This window comes from Papilio machaon, chromosome 10 (assembly GCF_912999745.1).
Source record: "Papilio machaon chromosome 10, ilPapMach1.1, whole genome shotgun sequence".
Taxonomy (NCBI): Eukaryota; Metazoa; Arthropoda; class Insecta; order Lepidoptera; family Papilionidae; genus Papilio; species Papilio machaon.
This window is the reverse complement of record NC_059995.1, coordinates 6,813,563-6,841,118: the sequence shown is the minus strand read 5'-3', so window position 1 is coordinate 6,841,118 and position 27,556 is coordinate 6,813,563. Positions and strand designations below refer to the sequence as shown.

At 32.9% G+C, this 27,556-nt stretch overlaps 2 protein-coding genes across 3 annotated transcripts; both read left to right on the top strand.

Annotated features, from left to right (window-relative positions):
- The first annotated feature begins 890 nt into the window (after positions 1-890).
- LOC106718237 (suppressor of cytokine signaling 2) lies at positions 891-23,422 on the top strand. Of its 2 annotated transcripts, none has more exons than XM_014512277.2 (4): positions 891-1,294; positions 20,667-20,971; positions 21,377-21,522; positions 22,308-23,422. In XM_014512277.2, exons 1-4 carry the CDS (start codon positions 1,276-1,278, stop codon positions 22,630-22,632), a joined length of 795 nt encoding a protein of 264 aa, XP_014367763.2. In that variant the 5' UTR covers positions 891-1,275; the 3' UTR covers positions 22,633-23,422. The 2 variants fall into 2 exon arrangements, with proteins under 2 accessions (XP_014367763.2, XP_014367762.2); XM_014512276.2 differs by lacking the exon at positions 891-1,294 and adding an exon at positions 19,454-19,878.
- A 1,400-nt stretch (positions 23,423-24,822) lies between these two features.
- Positions 24,823-26,595, top strand: LOC106718084 (protein FAM234B). Its single transcript, XM_014512085.2, has one exon. The coding sequence runs from the start codon at positions 24,949-24,951 to the stop codon at positions 26,266-26,268; it is 1,320 nt and encodes a 439-aa protein (XP_014367571.2). The 5' UTR covers positions 24,823-24,948; the 3' UTR covers positions 26,269-26,595.
- Positions 26,596-27,556: the final 961 nt, after the last annotated feature.

Sequence of the window (27,556 nt, the reverse complement as noted above, 5' to 3'; positions counted from 1 at the left end):
CAGCGTTAGCAACTTGAAGTGGACTGACTATCGTACCAGGGGCGTAAAATTATCGTACATGGATCGAAATTATCGTATTTTTTAGGATAATGTCTATTATAGATAAATTAATCATATAAATTGTAATATTGATATGCATGCAAGTACTTTATAGTTTATCTTTTTTAAACCACCGCTGTCAAATCAACAGAACACTGAAACCCAAATGTTTTACACGTGGTACAGACCTGAACTGATTCCCTTTCCACTTTAAGTTCAATAAACGCGCCAAACTTAAAATTCACTTAGACAAAATTTCACTGTTCTCATGCAAGTTGGGTATGAAACACGTCAAAATTTTGTATTTATAAAGAAGAAATGGATATGAATGGGTGGTGAATAGAAAAATTTCTACACAAAATATACGATATATATGAAGTGTGAACATAATCGAAATATCGAACTTATATTCTCTTGTTCGCATTGGTAGATGCTATACTAACCAATAAGAAAGCGTGTACAGCAGGCGCTGGATAAAGTTACAGTATTGGCAGTGGTGAAACTTAGTAGAGCGGATCGTAAGGACCAATAGGAATAAAGAACTTGTATTTCCCGGTATTTTCTCAAGATTTTATTGGACAAAATAAAATCATGCTACTGCGGTTTAGACTATCAACGCATGAGTGAAATAATATAAATTCTCAAATTTTGCATCATGATAGAAATTATCGTACAATCTGCGTACGATAATAATATGCTATCGTACATCGTATGTAGGCACAAAATTATCGTATGTGTACGATAATTATCGTACGGTTCCGAACGCTGAGCGAATGCCGCGCTCGCCTCCCGCCGCGCCGCGCGCCTCCGCGGGCCGCCCGCGCGTGTTTACTTCATGAGGCGCGTCGCGTCGCTCTAGCGCCAGTCGACTTTCGTACATGAAAGGGGAATCATCGCTGCGGCGACTGGCCTCGCCGAACTTTCACCTCCCGCGGCGATATCGTTATTTGTGATAAATACACCACATTGAGTGAAATTGAATGTGCGCGTTCTTAGAAACGGTTTCTGCTACGGCACGCGGACGAAGCGCCGCCGGCGACGTCGATTTCTACAAAATAATTTCTCCAGTGCGCTCCGCTTCTACGAAACTGCTTATAAAGAGTTTACCGAGAAGCGCAACGGCAGTAAAGTGGATTTGAGGAAATATTAGTAATTATAAGTGGAACTGTGTGTTTCCGTGTTTTGTTGTTACCTACGGCTTTTACATTGGATCCCAATCACCCCATCGCTCCTCCAATGGTGGTCAAACTACCAGGTAAGATTCCTTTCATGTTAACACCTTTGCGAAATGTTTACTTAACTGTACTAACACAATGATGGCGATTTTGTGACAAATGAGTTGATCAGCATGTTACAGCACAGCCCTATTAAATAGCTATGCAAATATAATACGACGATACGTAATGGCGCCAAGCGACAAGCGATATCTTTCAGGTCGCCGGGTCATTCATACATAGCACATTGTTTACATTTATAATAACGAACACGCTACGTTTTTCCTTGCCTATTTATAGCTAAAGATAGGAACTAATATAGAGTTCTCGTATAGTACTCACTATTAACTACTATTCTGATTGTAAATATGTTTAAGCAACAACAATATACATTGGACAAAAGAAACATAACATTTTTACTCATAATACGTACCTTTACTTGTATGTTTATGTATTATCATCAATTTATTTCCCCACTGATTACTGGCACAACTGATTGATGGCCTAACCTAACAAGAAACTGAGGCCATAGACACCTATTGACAAAAGGTACCTACTAAGTGGTAGATTCCTTGCTTATGGAGTTAGTTACGTACTTCCTTCTTATCGGAATATTATAGGCCCAGTAGAAAATCTATGAAGTGTTATAGACTGGCCATTTAGTTAGCTATTAAGTAAATAGAAATCTAGGCCTAGTCCTAGGCGGCCAATTTCGAAATCTTAAAATTATTCACCCCCAGACCTTTGCTTGTGTTTTTAAATGCTTATAAAATTGAGATTGAGTCTTCTTTTATTTTAGTCGATTTGTAGCAGAAATTCTTGAGGCATCTTGACAACTGTAAAATTAAATAAAAAAAACCTTAGCCATATTTACGGTATAATATTATACATAATCGTGGCTCTAATACATTCCTTGCAATGAATATAGGAAACCTGATATGTAATATAATATGAAATGCATTCTTTGCCCTCGGCAATGGTCTTGTTATGCTATAATGAACTGTAATTGACTTTTACATAAAGTGCAAATTTGTATTTTGCAACAATTATAAGTTGCATGGGAACATAATTTTGTAAAGCTCCACAAAAACATTGTAATCTAATGTTAAAATTAGAAAATATCATCGTTCTTATTCGTATAATACTGGACTTACTTAGGTTTAATTTATACACGAATTTAAATGGAATCTTATTTAAAATCTACTTAAATTTGCGAAAGTATCTAATATTATGTATATATATTAACAATTAAGTAGAAAACGTGCCTTATATAAAGAGATAATATATTAGACAGAAATCTAAGTAAATATAATTCCAATGAAGCATAATAATTTTGTTGCTTCCCTTGAAAGCTTTCGGTCGACCTTCAAGATAATTTCAGTTGTTATTTCGGCGAACTGTTCGAACATTAAAGCCGCAAACAGCTCCAATATTATTATTTCAAGTTAAATTACATTTAACGTTCAACATTTCATGGAATATTGTGATAAAATATTTTGCCTACTTGGTATTTATCATTATCATAGCTAATTTCACTTTAAATCTATAAACGTGATATTTGATGTTTTTAAAAAGAAAGACGTTATCAATTCGACTGTATTTTTTATGTATGTTACCGCGATGCTCCGCCCCTGGTGGTCCGATTTTGATAAAAATTATTTTAATCGAAAGGAAATGCTTGCAGATGGGTCCCATTTTTTTCTAAATAACTAGAATACTAGTAGATTTTTTGATAATGTTATACATGTTGTGGGTTACACCTACTGTGACAATTGTATTAATATATTATTGTCTTTCTTTGGTGAAAGAGAATCTGAAGGATGACAATATGTGACAGTGCAGACTGACCCCACAGATACAAAATAAATAAATAAACTTTCAAAAGCCGAGTGCAAAAAATACTTTTAGTTTCAAAAGGTCAACATATTCCATAGTTTTTACCGCAGAGGCGCTTAGGCAAAATAAGGCTTTATTCCTGCGGCTTTCGTAATGAAGACAGTATGAGAAATTTACATTACGGGCATCCTTTAGTAAGATATGAACGACTCTGAGTGCGGGAACATATTTATCATCACATAATATCAATTGCACTATACAACCGTGACATTCCTTTAGCGTAACATACTTGTGTTAACATAATATAGTAACATATAGTGGTCTCTGCTTTCAAAGAGATTGAGAAGGATGATAAAATGTTATATATATAAGTGTTCCGACAGTACAAACACACAATTACAGTAATGTAATTTTGCGCACTTTTTTCTAGGTTAACAGTATACATTTTCGCAATGGGCTGTGTTGAACACCCCTGGCTGGTCGCTCTGCGTTTGCAGACAATCGCACATTGTTAGTTTACCGGGAACATCGGAGGTAAATCGTCTACCGGGAATCGCCATTGCCTTTGTTTATCCACGAAGGGAAACAATGGCGTTTTTTGCAGCGTTATTTTAAGCATCAAAGAGTCTCTTAACGCAATGTCTATTGTTAATGTTTATTGTTCTATTACGCTAATAATTTTCGCGGAATCGCCTTTACATGTTAATGTGTAGATAACCCAGCGTGGTATTGGGTCACTGATTATCATTTCTATGCATGAATTATAAAAGCCGAATCATATCTATTATATTCTATGTTCTACGTATTTATGAAGTAGATTAGGTAAATCGTCCCCAAGACGGATGTCTTTTTTTTGTTCGGAAATACCAACTGTGGGTTGCTATTCTTTGTGGCAATTCATTTTCTAATTATAATTATCTATTTGAAAAGGTGAAAGAAAACAATCTTTTATCTCGCATTTTACCTACCTTTTATCTAAATCTCAAATTAAGTATAACTTCTTTAAAGACAATATTAACATTTTACAAGCTTTTATTTAATTTCACCTCTCTATGTTTGGTTATCAAATATTGCAAATTAAATTTGATACACTTTCCGGTTACCGATATAGCTAAACTGCACACGTGTGTAAATCGCGTAACAATGCAATATTATAGTGACATGGTGCTAATCTAATGATGGAGCTGGAAGGTGGCTATAGGAATAAAATAGAAATAAGTGGAAAAAGTGGATTTATTAGTAAGACTCGTTGCTAGAGGGGTCTTTATTGTCGTGATTTAAGCTCATCGCCGAGCTTATTTTGTTTTAGAAAAGTCAGCGAAAAACCGATTTTAAATGATATTTGATAAAAATGATGGGCTACTACTGTGGTACTGGTGTTTTAAAGAAAATGTCATCGGCAAACTCATTGAAAAACAATAATTATCTTTCTATTTCATTAAAGTAATTGAGATTGCAATTCGGACGAATTGCAGTGCGGACTTAAAACTGACCAACACAAAAAACAACGCCCTGTATGTCTCTGTAGGAATAAAAAACATAATATTGACATAACAAATATTGCGAATGGTCAGAATACTATTTGAAACATGTTTATTTGCGGCGTAATGCTTTGCATTGTACACCGCAAAAAGCGCCGACAATTAGGTCGATTACAGAAAGCTATGAGCATCAATTTAACTGTTAGACATTCTTTATAGTCTATGGTAGACGTTTAATTAAATAAACTACTTTATTCTTTATGCCCATGTTGGGATCTAGTCTTTAGTCTTAATGTTCACATGTATGTTACGTTCCAATCCAAACCGTTAATATTATCCACCATAGAGAAACTATAATTTGACGTTACAACTCGAAAATTCCGAAAACAATTCTGGTAAAAGTCATTTTCTGCTATAACTATGTCACATTAGCTAAACTTATTTTACTGTTTCACTTTACGATATCACAAAATAGGTAATTAAAAAAGCGTAATGGTCACCACCTTGTTAAATTATACGATGGCTGTACGACTTCCCCAATTTTCCTTTATGTAGCACAGTAACCTATTCTAGAATAAGCATTTTATTGTTGTAGATTTATTCTCATTTTATAAATTATTTTCACTACATAACTTCCTCAGACGAGACCCTTTTTATATTATAACATAATTAAATAAAAGCCTATCTAATTTCCTTCTATAGTAATCGATTTATACCCAAAAAGATGCGCAATGTCAGCTAGTATTAACCAAATTGACAATCATTATCATATCTACTTAAATTTATATAACCAAGGTGATATTAAAATTTTAATTGATACTTTTTATTGGAAGTTTTTTTTTATTTAGGTATTTATCCACCTTTATGTTAGAAAAAGTTGTAAATTAACTAAGCAAATACAACTATAATGCTAATAAAAATCTTATTCATCAAATTTTCTATAAATATTTTTAATACCCACATACAGGTGTATTTAATCATTAGAATTGACTTTCCCCCACCAAACAGTTGGCCACGGGTCCCTGACACCAATGGCTATTTCTAGAAACTCATGTACAGTAAAATATCGTTGGCTTGATTACTGAGGCGTAGGTTAACCACCCGACAACGTAGTCCATAATACTGGATGAATTAACTTGGCTGAGATAAGATACCTTTCACTTTAATCTCGTAAAATTAATTAAAAATAATTTATGTTTTATTTAATCTGTATAATAAATGAAGTGAAATACATTATTATTATTATTATTATTATTATTATTATATACCTATTGACGCATATAATAACAAGAAAGCGATTAGACGGGTGTATGAAAAAGGCAGATATTCGTTCTGAGAGGGGAGTCTACTAGGAAAATGCGCGTTGGATCGAAACGTCAGAGCAAGGTGGGATCGCGAGCGGGCACAGGTATGCGTATTCTGAGAACGAGCCGAGTCCGTTTTTGCTCCTTTTTCGATTCAAGTTTACCGAGAATTGAATGGCCCGGTGGCGGGCGGGCCTACTCGGAACTCATAATTAATCCTTGGAAGCCTCCGACCCAAGGGTTGTTATGAGAAATCGTCTGTGTTATGACTATTTTTTTTTCGTCTGTACGAACTTTTGCATTATCATTTCGAAAATTGTCCGCTCGGGTTATTGTTCGCGGAAGGACCGGGTGTTGGAGGTTATGCATGTTATTAAACTTTATGCACGCCCGCGACCTCGCCGACTACATCGCGACACACCGTCCTGCGAACCCCCCGGACACTTCGATGCGCTTCGCGGAACCAACTAAATATTTCATTAGCGCCTTGCGATGTTTTCTCGTTTTTGGAATACACAAATAGGCACCTTTAAGTTACGTTTATATTTTACGTTACGGTAGGTTAAGCAATAAAATCCATTGTTGCAAATTCTTCTCATTTTTTATAATCAGTTTGGCGCCATTTTTTAAACATGGAGCCGTAAACATACGTCCTAATGTAAAACACACTATAATTAAAAAGCATTAATTATTATTTATTTACAGGTATTTTTATAGCTCGATAGTTAAAAAAAAAAAATTCTACGTATATATTAACGAGCTCATTTTTGTAATAAATCATGATAACAGATTTTACTATGTAAAGAATTTCAGAATTTAGTTTTTTTAACCATTAAATCGTGTTTTGCATTCAATTGAATGTATACTAAGCGGCGTATCGTCCGTTTTCCGTCACCATTTACCTCGTTGGGCTAGGCCAGGGGCCGGAGAAACGTAAAAAGATAAAGCCGCTTTCCGAGAAAGCCGGCTAGTTTAAATTTCAATGGGCTACTGCGAAATGTCGGCAGTTTCGTCTAACGAACCGATCGAATACACCGCTTTGATCTTCCACAGCTTCACAAAATTGTACTTAATTCCTCACTGAAATAAAGATTAAATCGGATTGGCAGTATGCACTTGTTTATTTCGAAATTTCTCCTTTAAAATCATGCATTCCTGGTACAGAAGGTCGTACGATACGAAACGATTTCGCAAAAAATCTCCTAAAGCAGCAAGTAAATAATTATTCCTCTCACAATTTAACGTCGTCTTGCTTGAAAAAAAAAACAATTCCTTTATACGTCCGTAATTTGCCGTTCGTTTTCCCTTTCGATATTGAAATCAAAGGTAGCCGCTTTCGTTTGAAGCGAGTGATAATGACTTTTTGTTATTTCTAAACGGATCTCCCTTTGTATCATTCGTTGGAGCAACTCTACTTATAAAACTTTTATAGTATTAACGAAATATTTGATTCTACTCGTGTCTCGTACACTTTCTCATTGTAATACATTTTACTGTTTTTCTTTGAATATCGTAGCTTACATAAGTCAAAAATGCAAAGTTATTTCATTTCTGCCTAATAAGTAGATAGCATAAAAGCAAAATCTCGTAATATTAAATAATAATCCGAGTAAGGCAAGGTTAATTATTAGATCACTTTTATGCAGGCCGGTCAATCGGTCGGTTACGCGCGCCCAGAGCCGTAGTGTGACGTCATGATGTAGGTATAGAGTAGTAAAGTACGTACCATGAATAATGTATCACGCGACAATAAGTCACTAGTGACGCGAAACACACGAGTGTCACTAAAAAACCACACAACGATTTATGAATCGCCGTTTACGTAACAAGCTTAAAATAAATAATTTTAGGTAATCGCATTTACAACGATAAGAATACGTATGTACAATTTAAAGAGTGGTGTGGTGAATAAGACAAAATCTATGTGGTGTAACGGAACGTTTATTTTAAAAATCGAAACGGCCGCGGTATCGTCGTTCCGGGAATCGAAGCTCAACGCACGGTTGTAGGGTTGCCAACTTGCAAAAAAAAGACCGATGAAGACTGGCGTGATGGTGGGTTAAAACAAAAGGTGGACTAGTGTCTTGTCAACCCTTAAGAAAAAAAAAACAATGTGACTCGAAGACATCGACGTCAAACCCGTACCTCGAATATGTACCATGCAAACTCGAAAAATTCCGGTCACACCCGATGACGCAGCAACCCTAGCCGACAGCCGACCGGTCGAACGTTCCGAGAACACGTGAAGGTTGCCCAGCTAAAACTCTTACATTGGAGAACGTTCATTGCTGACTTTATGTGCCGTGGCCATTATGCTCGGTGCATTATCCAGATGGGCATAACATGCCTGTTCTATACATATAAATCGATTACTGAATTACTGACTAAGACATACTTTACATGCCAAAATACAGGTTATACCATCATCATGTGCAAAGTTATTGTAAAGATCGTCATGACACTGAGTCGGGTCAAGTTTCCTGAATGAAATTACTGACAAAGATTATGCTACAGATAAGGATACATACACACAAATCAACTTTTTTCCCGAGTTATAGTTTAAAATGTTAAATTTTTACAACATGTTATCATTTTCGAGTTGAATTAATTTAATTCGAAATGCGAATACCGTATTATTCATTTTAACACCCAAAAACTTGGCAACACTCGACTGCCTGAGCTTTTATTGCTTGCTTTAAGATTTGGAATTGAGGCCAATCTGAACATTAAAGTTTTCGACGATCTTCCGTACTGGTATTTCTTATGAATGGATATTTAATAACCAAGTTCGTTTTATTGTATAAAATTTAATAAAATGAATGGAAATTAGCACCCATTAACCTTTAGGACGTGGGAAGAAACATATAACTATTATATGTAACACTTAGTAACCTGTCGTACCTACTAATAGATGGGAAGTCACTTTTAACATAGATTTGTTATACTAGCTTTTGACCGCGACTCCGTCCGCGCGGAATTAAATAAAAACTTATTATGTGGCCTATGTGTTCTTCCAGACTATGTTCTACATCTATGCCAAGAGTACCTTCTAACAAACATCCATCCATCTATACATTCGCATTGTAATGTGAGTAAAATTAACTAAGAATGTTTAGATACGAAATAATATATTAAAAAGCTTATCGTTGTAAAATTTAATCTCATTTACAAACTAGAAAATATTAATAAAAAAGATTTGTTAGAAATCTTGCAAAGGCCATATGAATTATTCATAAGATATTTGCGAGAAAAACATATAAGTATATGAATTTTATTTCAATATGATAATAATATCATTAGACCAATAATATTACTTACGTGTACAGAATTTAAAACATAGAAATAATTAAAAGTATATACTTCGCAAATTATAATTAGTTACGATCAAAACTTAACTGATAGATGGATGGTAAGAAGGTACCTTCAGAACTGCTGAACAGATCCCAGAATCAGATCTCTGAATAGGTGTAGGATGTAGTCTGGAAGAACACAGACTACTTATGAATTTTAACTAGCGGGCGATAGCTGGTACCAGCATAAATATATATAATAGTCTTGTCGCAGTCGCTGTTCCTGTGAGTTGGAAGCTGTTCCGCGTTGCGTCTAGTGAGTGTGATGGAGGCTTAATTTTAAAACTCTTTCCCTTTCCACCTATTTCTTACAAGAAAATACTGGTAAGGGGAAGTGGATTTTTGACACCCAAAAGGGAAACTTCTTTCCGTGTGTTCCCATTTCTCTCGATTTAATGTAGATAACGTGTGCAAATTTATGGGCAGCTGTCACTTGGCTATTTTAGCGAATTTAAGTGGCCTCTTGCTCGTTTGCCATCTTATACTAAAAAAAAAACCTTTCGTAACAATTAAGTATGAGCAATCTCTCAAGTCTGTTTAAGTAGAACTTAAATGACTTTGAGAGTGAAAGAAAATAATGAATCGATACACTATTTACATTAATTATTTCCGCTCTTTCTAGAAGTATTTAGTAACGAATAAACTAAATTCAACTACAATGAACTCATTAAGATAAAATTACGAAACTGTACGAATAAATTATATTTTATACTACGATATTCATTTACCGAAACCGCAGGTTAATAATAAATATATTATTCTTAGTAAACATTTCATATTTTTACACTATAAAATACTTATATCCTTCTATTTAATATTAAATAGTAGATCATAAAGTTTAACTAGAATTTTTAATACAGTTCTGATACATTTTGTTATTTAATACTAATACAGTAACTAATATTACGAAGTTACCAATCTGATTCCGACCATATGTCAGTTATGTTGAGTAAAGGAGAGAGTGGGAGGAAGCGAGTAAAGGATAAAGTAGTTGATCACATTTGAGGTTTAATTCCCAGATTCGGAAAGAAGAAGAAAAGTCTGGAAATGTCTATTTAATTTGGCAAACAATTACAATGTTTGATATGATTTGAGAGTTACTAGTTTGAGATACTGAAAACGCTAGAATCAAGGAACAAACATGAAACTAGTATCGTTTATATAACTAATAAAATTAATATAAAACTAGAACTTTTCTTTTATATAACTATCGCGATTAAATTCCATTTATATACTGTGACTATTTCTTGTAAATATGTAGAATAAAAAAATAATCAGATTGACCTTTGTCGGTTGATTTCATTGTAAACGCGTAGGATCTTTTCTAGAAAGTTCTTTATTAGATATGAAGTCGAATAAAAACCAAGGGTACACTACGATATTATGTAGATTATTTTTATGCTTCTTTTATAAAGAGATCAATATTAAATTAAAATCAATGAATTCTTAAAATAATTTTCAATTTGCTTAAATGTCACGACCTCTCTGTTACGATGATTAGTTCTCGTTATTTTGGTTTTTAAATTACTTAATAGAAAAAATGGTAATGAAATTTAAAACAAAACTTATTCTTTTATTTAATGGCTGGGCATAATGTTATAATTAAATTTTACCACATTAATAAAAACGAATACAAAATGTTTTTACCAAAAAAAAGATAAAATTAACAATTGCATTAAAATACTTTGATTTAATTTTATTCATTTGCGTATAACTGGCCAGTGCATTATGAACAAACCGTTCCGACTTTGTCTAATTAATTTTCTAAATAATTACTAAAAACATTAATACCACTTACCACAAAATGTAATATAATTATATTTCTCTAAATTGTAGTCTATTTTAGTGACAGTTACGAATAATAATGTAAGCAGAAATATGAATCAGTCTTGGAAGATTTAATTCTAAAATGTTTACAATTGCACAAGCTTTGCATTACATTTCTGACTGACAACTTAATTTCGATGACCTCAATGACCTCGTGAATTACCCAATAATACGAACCGAGGGCTTCCACTGCCGAAACACGCTATTCTGTTATCCTTTTCATTATCTTTGAAAAAACCAGTGATAGTTCATGTTTGGCATGTTTATGTATCGCAGATAACTTAACGTAAAACATGCGTTTATATTCAAAGTATGGTTTCGAGGGTTAATACACCGACCACTTTATATAGACAGGTCTCTGTTTGGAAAAAAAACTTTTGCTTTATTCCTAATTAAAAGCGTCGGTTGATGTTACTCACAGTTAATTATATCTCTGTTATTAGTTCTAATCCTCACCACTGCTAACAACTGCTACCATCAGCGCCGAAAATCAAATAGGCACAAAATACTATGGCTTATAGCCTGTCCTTGTATAGTCCTTGTATACAAACGAAACGCAATAATATAACCCTATTTTACATATAACTGTTAAACAACGCATACGATTCAAAATATTTTGCTTCTATTTTTATTGAAGTAACCGAAGATGTGTTGCTATTTTAAGTTTTAACGCCACCTTTTCCACAGTTCCGCCTGTAATGCATCAAACATAGCCATAAATATTCTGGAGTGAACCAGTTTTTACTCCCACAAACTGGATTGCTCACTATAATTTCACTTTTTAAATACGCTTCAAATACTGATTTAATCTTATCTACGTTAATATAATAAAGAGGAGAAATTATTTAATTGTACGTAACTTTTTTTTTATCTGTCCATTATAATATTATTCATTGACTTTCCTAATGGCGATGATTATTAAAGTGATATTAAACATCATAATTAGAAAGCTCTTATCTATAAGTAATAATAATTTTATTGTGATTGGATTATGAATGTTTAATGGAAAATGGGCCGATGACCTGGTCAAGGTTGCGGGCGTCACAGGATCGGGCATTGTGGCAATCAATGGGGGAGACCTACGTCCAGCAGTGGATATATATAAAATTCTCGTGTCGCGGTGTTTGTGGTTAAACTCTTCCGAAACGGCTTGACCGATTCTCATGAAATTTTGTGTGCATATTCAGTAGGTCTGAGAATCGGACATCTAGTTTTCATACCGCTATTAAGTTCTTTTTCAACTGCACGCGGACGGAGTCGCGGGCGACAGCTAGTAATTTATATTAAGGTAAGAAGCTTATTAAATAGATTAACAAAGATACAGATCAGCCAATAGTCTGTCCAACGCATTTATTATCTACTCTCTTAAATTATATCTAAAGTTATTCTTGAGTTACTATATCTATTCATTGAGCGACAACAAGTGCCGATAGTATATTTTAAACCTGTTTAATGGAAAATTAGTAATCCATCTTGCTTATCTTCGCAGAAGTAGGTGTGTACTTTATGATATTACTAGCTGTCGTATGCGACTTCGTCATTAATAAATAACTTAATTAGTAGCCTATATGTTCTTCCAGACTATACTCTATATCTATGCTAGATTTCATCGAGATCCGTTGAACCGTTTTGGAGATACCTTCAAACAAACATACATCTATCCATCTAAACATTCGCATTTATAATATTAGTAAGATAATGTCTTTTTAGGTCCGCCGTTGAATGGACTATTGAAAAATATCGTAAGCTAGATTAGAATATTAGAATTTATTTTACAAAAGCTGCGACATCGAAATCCAGTTAGAGAAATCTCCGTATAACATAAAAAATCTATTTTAGTCGTGTTAAGTTATTACGTTAGTAATTTCATTTAAGTAAAACCTATTTCATTAACGTACAACAATTTTAACGAGACCGCGAGACAGATAAATTGTACTGAAACCAAAATAGTATTCTACCCTCAAGCTATACGTGCGTTGTTATTATTCTAAATTAAATCTTATGTCAATGTAATAAAGTTGTACCTCGTCTGTATATTTATTAGAGACCTATGCAAGTGGTACCATCCTTATCTTTAATGCCACGGTAACGTGAACTTAATGCACGCTTCGGGTTACAAAGTATAAAGACCTCTAACGATAATATTTTAAATTATTTTTGTACTTTTTAATGTAGTGTAGAAGACACTTTATTAGCCATTTTAGAAAATTACGTACTATAAAGTTGTATATGGTTATGACGAACGCATATTATTTGATCAGACCAAGGGTTCATTGTCTAAATATTTGTACATAGAATTTACTAAATGCCTAATTTAAAAAAAAAGTAAAAACTACTCGGTTGTAAAATGTCAAGATGTCTATGAAATCGATGCTGTATCGATTTCTTGAGAAATGTTTATTTATAAGAATGTTTTTTTATGCTCGATCCAAAAGAGTATAATGACATCACTAGGCACGACTTCGTGAAACCTCCAGGATGACTAATACGTCCACTCTGACCTCAACATTCCGATGACCAAACCTTTTGGAAGCTGTAGTTTTCTTTTAACCGAAATAAAGTTGGTTATTTTTAACTGCGTTATCGGGTCTCGGAGTATGTTTCTTTCTCGGAGTAATTTCCACCTTAGTTTATGATTTAGAGCAGAGATTCCCAAAGGGGTCGATATCGACTCCCTGATATTGAACTTAAAGCATTCCTAATTCTCACTCTGTTTTCCTCTATTGACCTAAGTCAGAATGAATAATAATAATAACTGATCTTAAAAGTAGGTAATTTGGTCATGGGGGTCTGAGGTAACGGTTCATTTTGGGAAAGGGGGTTTTCCAAAATAGTTTGGGGATCCCTGATTTAGAGAATGACCTAACAATTAACGAATAAAACAAAAATCTTTTACATATGTATTACAACATGCGAAAAATCATAGTTATATAACTTGTACTATACGGGCAACATAAGTTTTTTTTCTTTTTAGAAGTAGTCATATCTTAGATGTCTTTCGACTAACATGTTATTCTGCTAATTAGCGTTCAATCAGAATTTCTGAAAACTAAATGATACGTCCTTTGGTCCTTCTCGGAAAGCCTTTTTTTACAATCAACTATTAAAACGAACCGTATATTTTTTGCATCAAATAAACCTGTACAGAATTAAAAAAAATAACATAATGTTTATTATTCGCGGAATTACGAGTCGTTTGCAATTTTATAACTTCGACTGAGAATAATTGTTAATTACATTGCTTTCGTACTGCGAAACAGATTTATAGTTAAATTTTTATTATTCTTGATTGATCAATAAAACTGCAATCAATTGATTAGAAAAAATATCGATAGAATTGATTGAATCATTTTTATTGATTTATATCGATTCTGATCACTTTTATTATTCGATAACCTATCTTAGTTTCTAAGTAATTCTTCTTACAGATAATCGATTTGTCTACATTTGGGAACCCTACCTTGTAACTATCGATATAGTTCTTGGAATGTGGCCATTGAATATATTTATTGTTTTCTTAATTATCTTTTACTGATGGCTTATAAACAGTAATCAATGGTGTTTTGTAATTCGATAACTTTTTTATAGTAATAATTGTTATTGATTATACTGTTTTTTTTACAAAAGTTACTCTTCTAAGGTTTTTTTCTCAAAAGTTTTTTCTCCTGTTTATAATCGACTATACTTGTAAAAAATGTTTTGTATATTATATATACATATTACTTCTCTTGTTTTTCTATACATCTTACTAATATTATAAATGCGAATATTTAGATGGATGAATGGATGTTTATTTGAAGGTATCTTCGGAACGGCTCAACGGATCTTAATGAAATTGGGCATAGATGTAGATCACAGACTGGAATAACACAGGCTACATATTATGTTTTTTTATAATTCCGCGTGGACGGAGTCACCGACGACAACTAGTTATTTATAATTGTATGACGTGAAAATATTTAAATTAAATGAACTACATCATCTGTTATCTGAGAAGGAAAACAGATAAAGTGCAATGAACTATATACAAAGTGACATTGACCAATACTTTATTCGTCTTTTGTCATTGATTTAAGTGATAAAATAAAACATATCTCTATTGATAATATTTAACCGTAGCTCCAGGTATCATAGCCGTAAACGTCTTCTAATCTTTCTTGTTTATTGCCATTTTCTACGAAATGTCTATGTATCGCCAGCTTGCATATTTCCCCACCGAGGGGCTCGGAGTCTACCCAAGTTAATGATGACTAGGCCGTAGGCAACTATGTTTACTTAGTGCAGATCGGTTGACTTCACTCATGTTCCAACTTCGTCAATATGTGCAGGTTGCATTACTATGTTTTCCTTTCCCGTAACAACTTCGGATAAATGTAGGTTCATATGAAATTCGAAAATCGAAAAACAGATTAGTACATGGCGGATCGAATAGATTTCGGTCCGGCCTCTCAAGCACTAAACCACTGCGCCACCTACCTTTTATCAAGGAATTACTTATCTACTGCGTCATATTATTTTACAGATAAAAATAATGTTCTTTATTTTTAATAATTAATAGTTTAAAGTTACATTATTAAATGTATTCATAGGAATTAAATTTTTTATCTTTTCCTTACTTTAATTTGCTTTAACGAAGTACATAATATGTAATTGCGGGAGATAAGTCCAAGTCTCAAAAGTTGACGTTGTCGTACCTGATGAACGGATAAGAGTAATGAAAACGTGTTGAATGATGAAATCGTACCGCATTTCCATACTCGCGTAGTGCGTGACTGTTCACTTCGCAATGTAATCAGTCGCCGCGCCGGACCTCGCCTTAACGAGAAAACCTCTTAAGAAACCTTTATGTTTTGAGATTTCGACGAATTGACATATCGCAACTCGAATCCCACTCACTTTGTTCCACTTCACTGTTGAGGTGTTCAAAGAAGTATTGAGTAAGGTAAAGATAAGCGTCTTATATTATATTAAATTATATTTTAAAAGCAACGGGACGACCAGTTATCTTAGTTACGACGAATTGTAGCTTTCCGCAAGGGTAAATCAATACGTAAATTTCAGTCCCAATTTGCGTAGGCGTGGAAAAGTACAAGGTTACTTTTGTGTTTATTAATTGCACTTTTTAATCCTGCAGCCATTAATTATAAATTTGGTATAATGTAAATCTTATTTTCTAGTATTATTTATCTATTAAGTAACTTGTGTAATTAATCAACTAGAAGCCCACGCGTGATTAATCTTAATATACAGCTGCATCGTGGTTCTTGCGATTCTCATTAGCATGATTACGACATAACGCTTGTATCTTTATGAGTGCTATTAATTATCTGTGCCTAGATCCCGCGCTTCCTGTCACGTGCGACATCTCTTGCGCTTTGACATGCATAATTATGAAGCGGGAGCGCCATGTTTTTTTTAACCAGACAAAGATTTTGCTACCAACATAAAACATGTTTACGTTTCAAATATTTAAAAAAAAATATTTCTAACTTCCTAAAGCTAGCTTAGAAAGTCTAGTTTCCAATTAGCCACAGAATTTAATAGCTTTATTTAAGAGAGATTAATCCAATAACTAATTGTCTGAACAGGTGATTAAATAATTTTATATTTTCTTTATGGTTTTTCCGATTTCCAAAAAACATGCGAATTATAAATAGAACCATGACACTGCATGGTATTTCATATTAACACAACTACTACGAACTGAACAGTTAATCTTATCAGTTAATATCATAATCGCGTAATCATTTCGAGGAATGGTTTTATTCATTCTGGCTGCAACGAATTCCAAATCATGCTATTCCTTATTTTTCTTTAGTCTTAGTAAAACAAAGTAGATACACCTTTTCTATTAACTAAGACTGTTCAGCCCACGTTTCATTGAAATGTGAATTGTAAATAACATAGAAATAACGACAAAAGCTATTCTGAGAAAGATATCGTCACTGAGCTGAGAATTTCCAGAAAACGCCTTAGTAACGATACAAAGTAAAGGCGCAAGGTTCCACTGTTATACTGTGTAGGTGTATATTCCGTTTACAAGAGTAACTACGGCTTCATTTCACTCCATTTTATATAAAGAATCATTGTACGTTGAGATATTTTTCTATTCAAGGTTTCTAAACAAAAGGTCTTTATATTACCTCAGCGAATCTAAACAATTTATTTACGAAGAATAGTTTCCTATATTTATGTTACTTTTGTATTGAAAGTATACATATATTGTTCCAAATATTTTAAATTTCTTTTCTTATTTTAATTAGTTTTATTATCTTGTGTTTAAAGTTTTTACGTATGTACAATTAAAAACGAATTAATTGTAATTAATCCATGCACATAAATCGATTAATTTGCGATTAGTTGTAAAACAAAATTAGCACAAACCAATTAATGCACATGAAACCGCGGCCATGTTTTTTGCTGTTGTATATTTCGCGACCGGTTCAACCATCGCGGATCAACGCGGTCTTGTTTACTGCAAGTTTTTCCTAGAACAACTTATTATGGCACAAACCATAGACATCAAGGATGATTACCTATGGATTATGAAATGTGTATTGTTTTATTAATTTGGTAGCAATTGAGTCATGTCATCAAAAGGTGGGAACGACAGCATTAAATTTATTTTATGGTACAGACTAAAAATATGAGTTACGAATTCTATTTTAATAACCTGTGGGATTATGAGCGTTAATTTTAAATCTACTATGAATATGCGTTTGACAAATTTATATGTATGTGATATTAATAAATACCAAGGTAATGTTAGGTGTGGTAATATTTAGGCATTTGCAAACTAGGCCAGGCGTTATATCATTATATCACAAGTGTAGACAGTACAAATTTAGTCCGCTTTCCAACACGCGCCGACGCAAAACGGACATAGAAAATATTGGAATGAATTCTGCGAATATGTTTTTAACAACTCCGACCCTCCCGTTAAATGAAGAAGTACCGAGAACAACGGTATCTCAATATCGTATTGAAATCGGAGTGTGCCACCTTCCGCGAATTGTGAGATGACCTCCTAAATTGTTTTTATTAACTGATCGCATCCAAAAAAATCATTGAAATGAAATTATAAAAAAAGGAAGCAACTTGTTCATCATAATATAAAACAAATATCTTTAAATTATCAAGACAAATTCTGTCCGACTTGGTAGCAATCTAAATAAATGTCGAAAAGCTACAATTTTGCACGATGAAGATGAAATGAGGTAATTTCATAATAATCACCTCTTCCACATTTTCATTATTTACCCTAAACCGGTGGCAAATAAAAATACAAAAATAAATCTTATGTTACACGCAGCTGCGTAAGTAGTACCAAAAAGTGACGGCAGATGTTCGCCTGTGAAAGCGACGCGGGCGCAGGTACGGGATTCCGAGAACGCCAAATATAATCGCACTACGTGGAACACGCTCTCTATGGTCCGTTCGAAATTCGAATGCGCCTCGACATTTCTATGTGTGTGTAAATTTAAACGAAAAAAAGCGTTTCGCGTTTATCAATAAAGTGATATCGATTTTAATCTTACAAATGATGACGTAACGAAAGGATTAAAGCGATTTTCACTTTATTGCTGATTGCAAGCTACTGTATTGTGTAATTATATCGGAAAACATTAATTAGGTTGATTTGATTCTGTTAACATGCTTCCAATAATATTTTTTTATTCAATTAAGATTACTTGAGGGTAAAGTAATAAAATATTTAACGGTTCCGCAAACCGTCCGTAACTATCGGCGAAGGCACACGTTTCACTGTAGTATTTAAACTTCTATAATCAGGTCACGCACATATTTTCATGTTTTACTTTTTTAGCTCCATGGTTTCCCTAATAATAATATATAGATCGATCGTGTAAACAATTACTTTAATACACATAGCAATAAACACTCGTAAAGAATAGATTCACTTTATTTCAAAGAAATCATTGTTTAGATTTATATTTAAACAGCCTAGTTTTTAGTTGTTAGAATTAGAAATATAAATAAGATTAATATTCGTCCGTTCTAAAATATTAACATTTCTATAGTATTTTGCGTTAAGTGCTATTCTAACAATTCTCATTATTATGTTATCTGTATTCTTTAATTCAAAATATGTACAGATAAAAATATCTGGAAACATGGAATTTGCTCATAAAAATTATAAATTAAAAAAAAATTGAGGCATAGTTTATACAACAAAATATAAAATAGTTGCGATAAAATGATAGAATTATGCGAAAATATGATTCAAATATATAGATAACTCAACAAAATTGCTAGTTAATTGTTATTAGTGGTAGTGAATGAATTCTTGGAAGTCAGTGAATGTTTCGTTTCGTTCGTATCACTTCTCTTGCCCGAAGGCCCCCCCTCTATTTAAAATTGTATTGTAGTTTTGTAGTGTGGCTCGAACGGACTGTCGCGCCGTCGTGCCTACTTGTAGTTTCCACTTTGCAGTTGGCTTGGTCAGTCGAGTCTGCGCGACGCTAGCGCGTTCAGTCCGTCCGTATCATTATTCGCTGGAAGTTTTATTATTAATATTATATTCATTTATGACTAATGACAGCGCCAGTGTTAAATAGATAAAAAATAAGAGAACGTAAACTAACGATAACACTTAATAAATTGGGTATTAAAGTGAAATCAAGAAGTTTTTTGTGACTATTATAAGGAGTTGTTGAATTTTGTGTTAAATCGTGGCCGAAGAAGGCGTAAGTGGATGGTAAAGTTGGAACACAACCGGCTTGTGAACGTCAAATGTGTTTGTTTGAGAGGCGAGTGGCGCCCGCTTGTCCTCTAAATATGACTTTAACAGCGAGGTTATCTCCCCAAAGTGAGTGAAATATAAATATAATAAATAATATTACGCTACAGTTTTAAGTATACTTTGAACGTATTAAGAATTCCGGTTATGGAAATTTACTGTTAAAATAAACAAGTTTTAGGTTATAATTACAGTTTTGTTTACGATAACTTAATTTATGTAGAAATGTGTTTTGCGGTCTGAATACATTTGAATCTAAAATAAATAATTTAAATTTAATTACATACTTCATATATCTGAACTAATTTAATTTTAAATTTCTTCTGAAAGGAGGAAAAAATATTTTTTTGTTTATTCAAATAACTTACACGAAACATTGAAGTGGGAAACAAAATGTTTACATAAATGTATACATTCTTTAAATCTAATAACGTTAATATTTTTGATATGAAATTGTTTTAAGAAGTATAAATTTTATTGTTTCCTTATCTTATTCAAGTATATACAAATAATTAGAAGAATATAGATTTAGTTTATTCAATAAAGTATATGTATAATTTTGGCAAAACAGGAAAAAAAATAGTTTTTTTGTTCCATATCATTTGTAACACTATATGTTCTATATATAGGTACACTGTTTTTGTTTCATAATTAAAGTTATTTAATCATTGTTAAAAAAATGAACTGTACTCTGCCATTTCAACCATTAAATTTTTTCTTCTTCGCTCCAATAACTAATTGGTTTACAGAAAAATTAGCTGTTTCTATGATTTCCCTTTCAAACAAACTTCCTCATATTATGTTTAGATTGATAAGAGTTTTATACAGTTATCTTAAAAACTGTTTCTTCTTTTCAGATGCATGTGTGGAAGTGGGGGTGCCTCTCAACAGCTGGTCCAGCGGCGTTGCTTGCTGCCCAAACTGTAGGCATGAGCTGCGAGTCTCTCTCACACCCTGCAGCGGGAAGACACATAACCAGCCCCAGACACCTGTTACCCCACCGTTCACAATACACCCTCCGTACTTGCCACAATCTCCATTATACACAACCCCATCCTCACCTTTCATACCTTCACCATATAATGATGAGTTGAGACGGTTAGCAGATACTCTAAGAGCATTAAGGCTCTCGGGGTGGTACTATGGAAACTTAGACTGGCAGGTGTGTATTTTTATTTACATAATTAGCTTATACTTACAACATAATTAAATACGCATTCGTGGAGTTGCGAAAACCATAGATAGCCCTTCTTACTACCACTGCCAGATTTATTTTATACCAGTAGGACAGTAGATCTCAAAATTCACACTAGCATAATATAAACACTGACATCAGTGAGCCAAAACAGTCCATGCTAGGCCAGAGCGCTACTATCCGTACAGGCATAAAACATTGTTTAATATTGTCAAAGTTGTTTTTGATAATGAATTTATTTAATGTGTGGGATAACCATATAAATAAAGTTCTTAATGATCTATGTTATATTAGGAATATCTTTCAAATATTAAGATTTTTATGTTACATATTAATGTTTATATATTAATTCATGTGTATTTATTTTTACAGGGTGCCCGAAGTTTATTAAAAGATGCCAGTGTTGGTGCTTTCGTTATAAGAGACTCGGGCGACAGGAATTTCATATTCTCACTATCAGTACAAACAGAAAGAGGTCCTACTTCTGTGAGGTTACACTTTGAAGAGGGATTTTTTAGGTAAGCATATTTGTGATATAATTAAATTGTAAATTATCAAATCAACAAACATATTGTATCCATTATCTCCTTTCTTTGTCTTGTATTAAAAACTAGCTTTTACCCGCGACTCCGTCCGCGCGGAATAAAAAATAGAAAACGGGGTAAAAATTATCCGATGTCCTTTTCCTGGTTCTAAGCTACCTGCCCACCAATTTTCAGTCAAATTGATTTAGCTGTTCTTGAGTTATAAATAGTGTAACTAACACTACTTTCTTTTATATATACCTATATAGATATAATTAATTTTTACAGTATTAAAGAACAAGTTTTATTTTATATTGATATGAATTACGGCTAAATAGTTGCGAAGTCAATTAGCAAGTTACCAAATAGGAAGAATTGTATTCATGGAATGAATTACTTCATAATTCCATTAAGTGACTTGTGTAACTGTACTTGAGTTGTACTCAAACTGAGTCAGCATTAGTCATTGTTAAAACATTATTAGAAACCTGAACTATGTTTACAACTTACCTATTGTGATGTAAGAACAAGGAAGGGAGATAAAGGTGTTTAAAAAAAAAAATTCACCTTTTTACTGATTAAACATATCACTAAAAATCTAATGTAGGTGTAGTAAGTACATTAGTTAATTGACATGATAATGTTTTTTTCTTTTTATAGTGTTGGAGTAAATGAAAAATTGTAAATTTGCAATTTTTATGGTTTTCAATAGATCTTTAATATATAAAAAATATTCCTATATTGATTTAGTACTAATTTGTCTCTTTCTATCTTTACAGATTAGACTGCGACAGACCATTAGCAAGGTATATGCCGAGGTTTCGATGTGTGGTGGAACTAGTGCAACATTATGCCAGGGTTGGGGAACGAGGTGCGGCGGGCACAGTGTGGGTAGACAGAGAAGGCTGCACACATTCACCGGTCCTACTCAAAACACCGTTAAGGAAGAACCCACCATCATTACTTCATACTGCCCGACTCGCAGTACACAAAGCATTGTCTAACCCATTAAGACCCAAAATATGGTGTGCACCAAAACACAGGTTGCTGCCTCTCCCCTCCACTCTCATAGACTATCTCGGTGAATATCCATACTCAATCTAATATTTGGATCTGTATTAATTTAAAACACTTAGTGCATACATTCTGTCTGTTGGTATTACATTGTACATTATAAACTCAGATCACTATAATCATAGTATTTCAAATCAATCTTGGGATAATGATGGTATAAAAACTGCCGAATATAATGCATTTATTTTAATTGAATAGCCAATTACAATTATTTGGAATAGCAATATTTGATTATATTCAAAAATAGTTCAATGAATATAACCTAACCAAGAAAATAAAAAACCTAGCCTGAGAGTGCTTCAATTGCATATTTTATCTCTTTCTAATTTGTATAAGGAAATTGTTACCATTTATTTCCGCAATATGGCGAGGTTTTTTTATATTTCTGGTTGTGCTATTTACAAATTATAAAAATAATTGAACAATCATAATCCCAAGATAGTGTCAAATCCTTTTGTACAAATGAATGTGTCATAATGTCATAGGGCCGGCTCCTTTATCATAAATGTTACAAATATCTTGTAATAGTAAATAAAAACTTGTGTATTACTCATAAGTATTTAATAATGGGACTCAAATATGGTATTTAGTGAAAATATTTATTGCAATAATTTTGTTATTTTCTGTATGTATATAAGTGATGTTTTGATAATGCAAGACTGAAATACAAGAGCCGCTATGTAATACATAAAATTATGTTTTACATTTAATTTGATAGTGCATTTTGTATGTATGGAGTTAATGGTGACAACCACCAGTTATGTTTAATTTAGCAAATTGTTCACTAATGCCTAATCTTGTCCGTAATATTAAGAAATCATCACACTATTTTGTAAAGATTATATTATTATTTATTTATTTCCTTACTAATATTTAGGTTAATCAATGAATGGTTACACTTATAAAATTTTGTTCCTATCTAATTTCTTATTAAGTTAATATTAATTGAATTAATAATCAAAATATTCAAACAAACAAACAAGAATCTGTATAAGTTAAAATGCTTTCACACATACTATATAGTTTTGTGCCATTATAGACAACGTAAACATTCTCTTATGAGTATATTTCAAACAATGGTCATGTTTTTGAGGCTGAAAATGTAAATAGTTCTTGTTTTTGTTTTATTATTTATTTTTTAATTATAATGAAAATAGCAGAATTTAATTGTAAAGAAATTCAAAAAAACTTAGTGACAAACTTCACAACAACCATGTAATGGTTTTTTTCTCGGTTTAGGTAGATTTTTAGATAAGGTTTTGGCTAGTGATGTTAACTAACGTAGAAATTAAAAATGTACCTTAAATAATCTCAATTAGCATATTACTAGGTCTCACAATAATATATTATCTATTTTAATAGCCAAATTCACTTTGTATAAATAGGAAATGCGGGAACTGAAGCTGTATCATGATGAGCTGAACATGTATGTAATAAGAATGTAAATTTTATTCTTTAATGGCTAGAGTCGTCGAGTGATTGTTAGATTACTCGACCAATTTATTTTTTTACCATTCAAGGATAAAGCACCAATTGAATAAGTGTGACATAATAGAAAATGTGTTTAGAAACATTGTAGAGATAACATATTAAAAAGAACTGCAAATAATTTATACACAAAAAAATAAAAATATACATTATGCCTATAAACTTATTGTTTCATTGTCATACAACTATTCAACAAACCCTAACCTAATGTTCTTTGACGTATTTTATTTACATACTACATTAAATCGTCAAAAAATCATAACAATATTAGTGGTAAAAAAGCAGCAGCAGTTGGATAAAATGCAGCAAAAGCATTTAGATGCCGACATTCAGCTGGCCTTAAAAAAAAGTAAGATATGATACTAAATACATCAAACAATGTTTTTCAGTTCGATGAAACCTGATGAAACTTATTTGTTGACCTTAATAGTTTTTAGAGTTGTACTAGCTTTTGCCCGCGACACTGTCCGAGCGGAATTAAAAAAAAAAATAAGAAGCCCATGTGTTCCAGACTGTCCTACATCTGTGCAAAATTTCTGGATGAACACAAAGGCTACTAATTAAGAATCTGAGCGAGCGACAGCTAGTAGTTCATGAAACATATTGACAAATCATTTTATATGCAAATTCCTAACAATTTTTCATCGCAAATCGATTTCAAGATTTTCAAAATCGATACCGAACATTTTGACGGTACATCTACATCACTACAGCCGTTTCAATTAGATTGAGTTTGACATTGCGTTGTTATTGATTTTATTTAGATATAAGTGGTCATTCCTTTTACGCGGAATCATGAGATTAAAACAATTACAGTAAGAAGAAGTATTTATGTAAGAATTTTCTGTAGTAAAAACCATGTCAGCAAATGGAAACGGCGCTAATTATGCACCTTTGAAACAAACATTATCGGATACAGAATCTGAGGACGATCAAAAAGGGGAAAATGCAGTTCGTATTAGAGCTACGGATAGCTGCAACAACTTGGAATACAATAGTGGCTTACAATCTTCCAAAAATTACAGTAACAGCGATATGGATGACTTAAATACCAACGCCAACACATTGGAGAGTACAATGGACAACGTAAGTTTTCTTCAATCAGATGCCTCTAATAAAATGTCTTTGCCACGGCGTTGCGCGTTTGTGGCATCAATATTTCTGTGCATCTTTACAGTAATATTCTTTTTATGGGGCATTCCTTGTTCGAATGTTGGGAACTGTCAAAATAACCAGTGGCGTGATAAATCTGCTGGCTGGGAATTACCTTATTACGACTTAGAGCTGTCTGGCGCAATTCAAGTTGTCAATGGTGCTGTACCGAAAACAAAGAATTTAATCTTTATCTACCGAGGCAACCATATGAAACATGAAGGATTTAATAACAATGACAATGTTAATGGAGTATTACTTATTGTTGGCAATACTGGGGAGGTTGGATGGTTTACTAGAGAAAAAAGAATACCAACACAAATAAATTGTAATCTAATTGATGTGAACAAAGATAGACAAAAAGATTGTTTAGTGGCCGGCACTGAGGGTTTGTTAGCAACATTGAATGCTCTCTCTGGGACACATTATTGGCATGTTAATAAAAATGGAAATATCTCCACTGATATAGCTGCAATTGACTTTCCTATTATTGTAAATGATACGGACAGTGATGGAGTTTTAGATTTGTTAACAATAGGTACAGTCTACCCTAATACAAACCACAATGAACTGCTGCTGATTTCTGGTGCCAATGGTAACATTATCGGTGGACCATTGATTATACCAGAATGCACATCTGTTAAACTGTTACCAGAAGCAACTTTCATAACATATTTGTGTAAAAATGGGCCAGCTGAAGCTGTAAGACAAATTCTGTATCCCCATTTACTTAAAAAATTATCAGCAAATCATGGTAGTGATGTACCTATACCAAAAAAAGCAAATTTAAGCTTAAAGAAGAATATAGGCAACACTAGAAATGTATTTAGTAATGGACCGGGAAAACTTATAGTTGAGAATGAAGGGGAGTGTCCAAACTCTTGCCGAGTGAACCTGACTTTGGTGTTAGAACAAAATGGTACCAATAATGTTACTTGGGAATACACTGCAAACCATGTGTTTGCAATGACCCCAAGTTCATTTTCTTTCCCAAACTCAATACGCGGTTTTGTATTAAAATTATGACAGTGGAATAGTGCCCATTTAGCAAATGGTGCACGCAAAGTTGATGAAGTAAGATACAACATGCAAAACCAAAGCCCGAAAAATGTTTTTTACTATCGCCCAATGATAAATGTGGCTTCACTCTCTTCATTTATAAAGTATACTAACTTTACAGCTCATGACATTTCCGAGAGAATTGTTCTGGTGTCATTTGATAAGAAACAGATTCATAATGTCAATGTGAGCCAGACAGACATAATACAGATATGCGTTCGTGAGTCTATGAACAACTTGCCAATACCACTGTGTCAACCCGACCTTGAATACCAGGAGCAATCATTGAAGATCGCCGACTTGGATGGTGACCGATCTAATGAAATCATTTCATACTACAGTACATTTATAGCACCAGAGTCATACACACCAAAGAACTCTAATCCTTACGATAATTGGGAATTAACCTCTGTTGTACGAGTTATACGTTTAGAGTCTGAATTGCCAAAGTTATTTATGACAGAACATTAATCTGTGCTATTTATAGGAAAGAATCTGTTTGTCCGGCATGGTAAATACTTGTTAAATATTTATAGAAAAATAATAATTATTATTGCCATTCATGACAATGTTGCTGTTTTTAAGCTTGCCATAGATATAGATTAGTTAATGATAATTGTTTTAAAAACATCTTAGTAAAGATTGTCTTAAAATCTGTTCTATAATATTGTTAACACTATTATACAATTATTGAATTGCTATTTAAATACCAAAGATAATTGTGAGTAACTTAATTGTCATAGTTTTTCTTTCACTTTCATTTGAAAATGTTCAAACTGAAACCGGATCATTCAATATGAACATTTTAGCAGGATATATCAACCTCTCCGATAAATAAAGTAAAATCTAATATGGAGATCCCGTCACTTATTCTTATTATCATAACTTTGTATTTATGACTAGATTTTACTAATAGAAATGTGTTATTTGTAACCCCTAGTACTTACCTTCACATGTTATCATGTTAGTCATATCATAAAATAATTTAAAATTTGGTTGTCTTGAAAAAAGCTGTGTGTGAAATTTGCTTAATGCTTTAGTCAAATATTTCGAAACCTATTTATAGTTTTCACTGATGTGTGTTATCATAAACTTCTACAATTCTACATGGATTTATTGATCAACAACTTGATACTTGTTTTAATACTTGATATTGTATGTGAGGGATGACAGTATGTAATACAAGTATCAAATCCACTTACTTCCAACATTGGCATTATTTGTATTAAAAAACATCTGTGATGTTATTGAATTT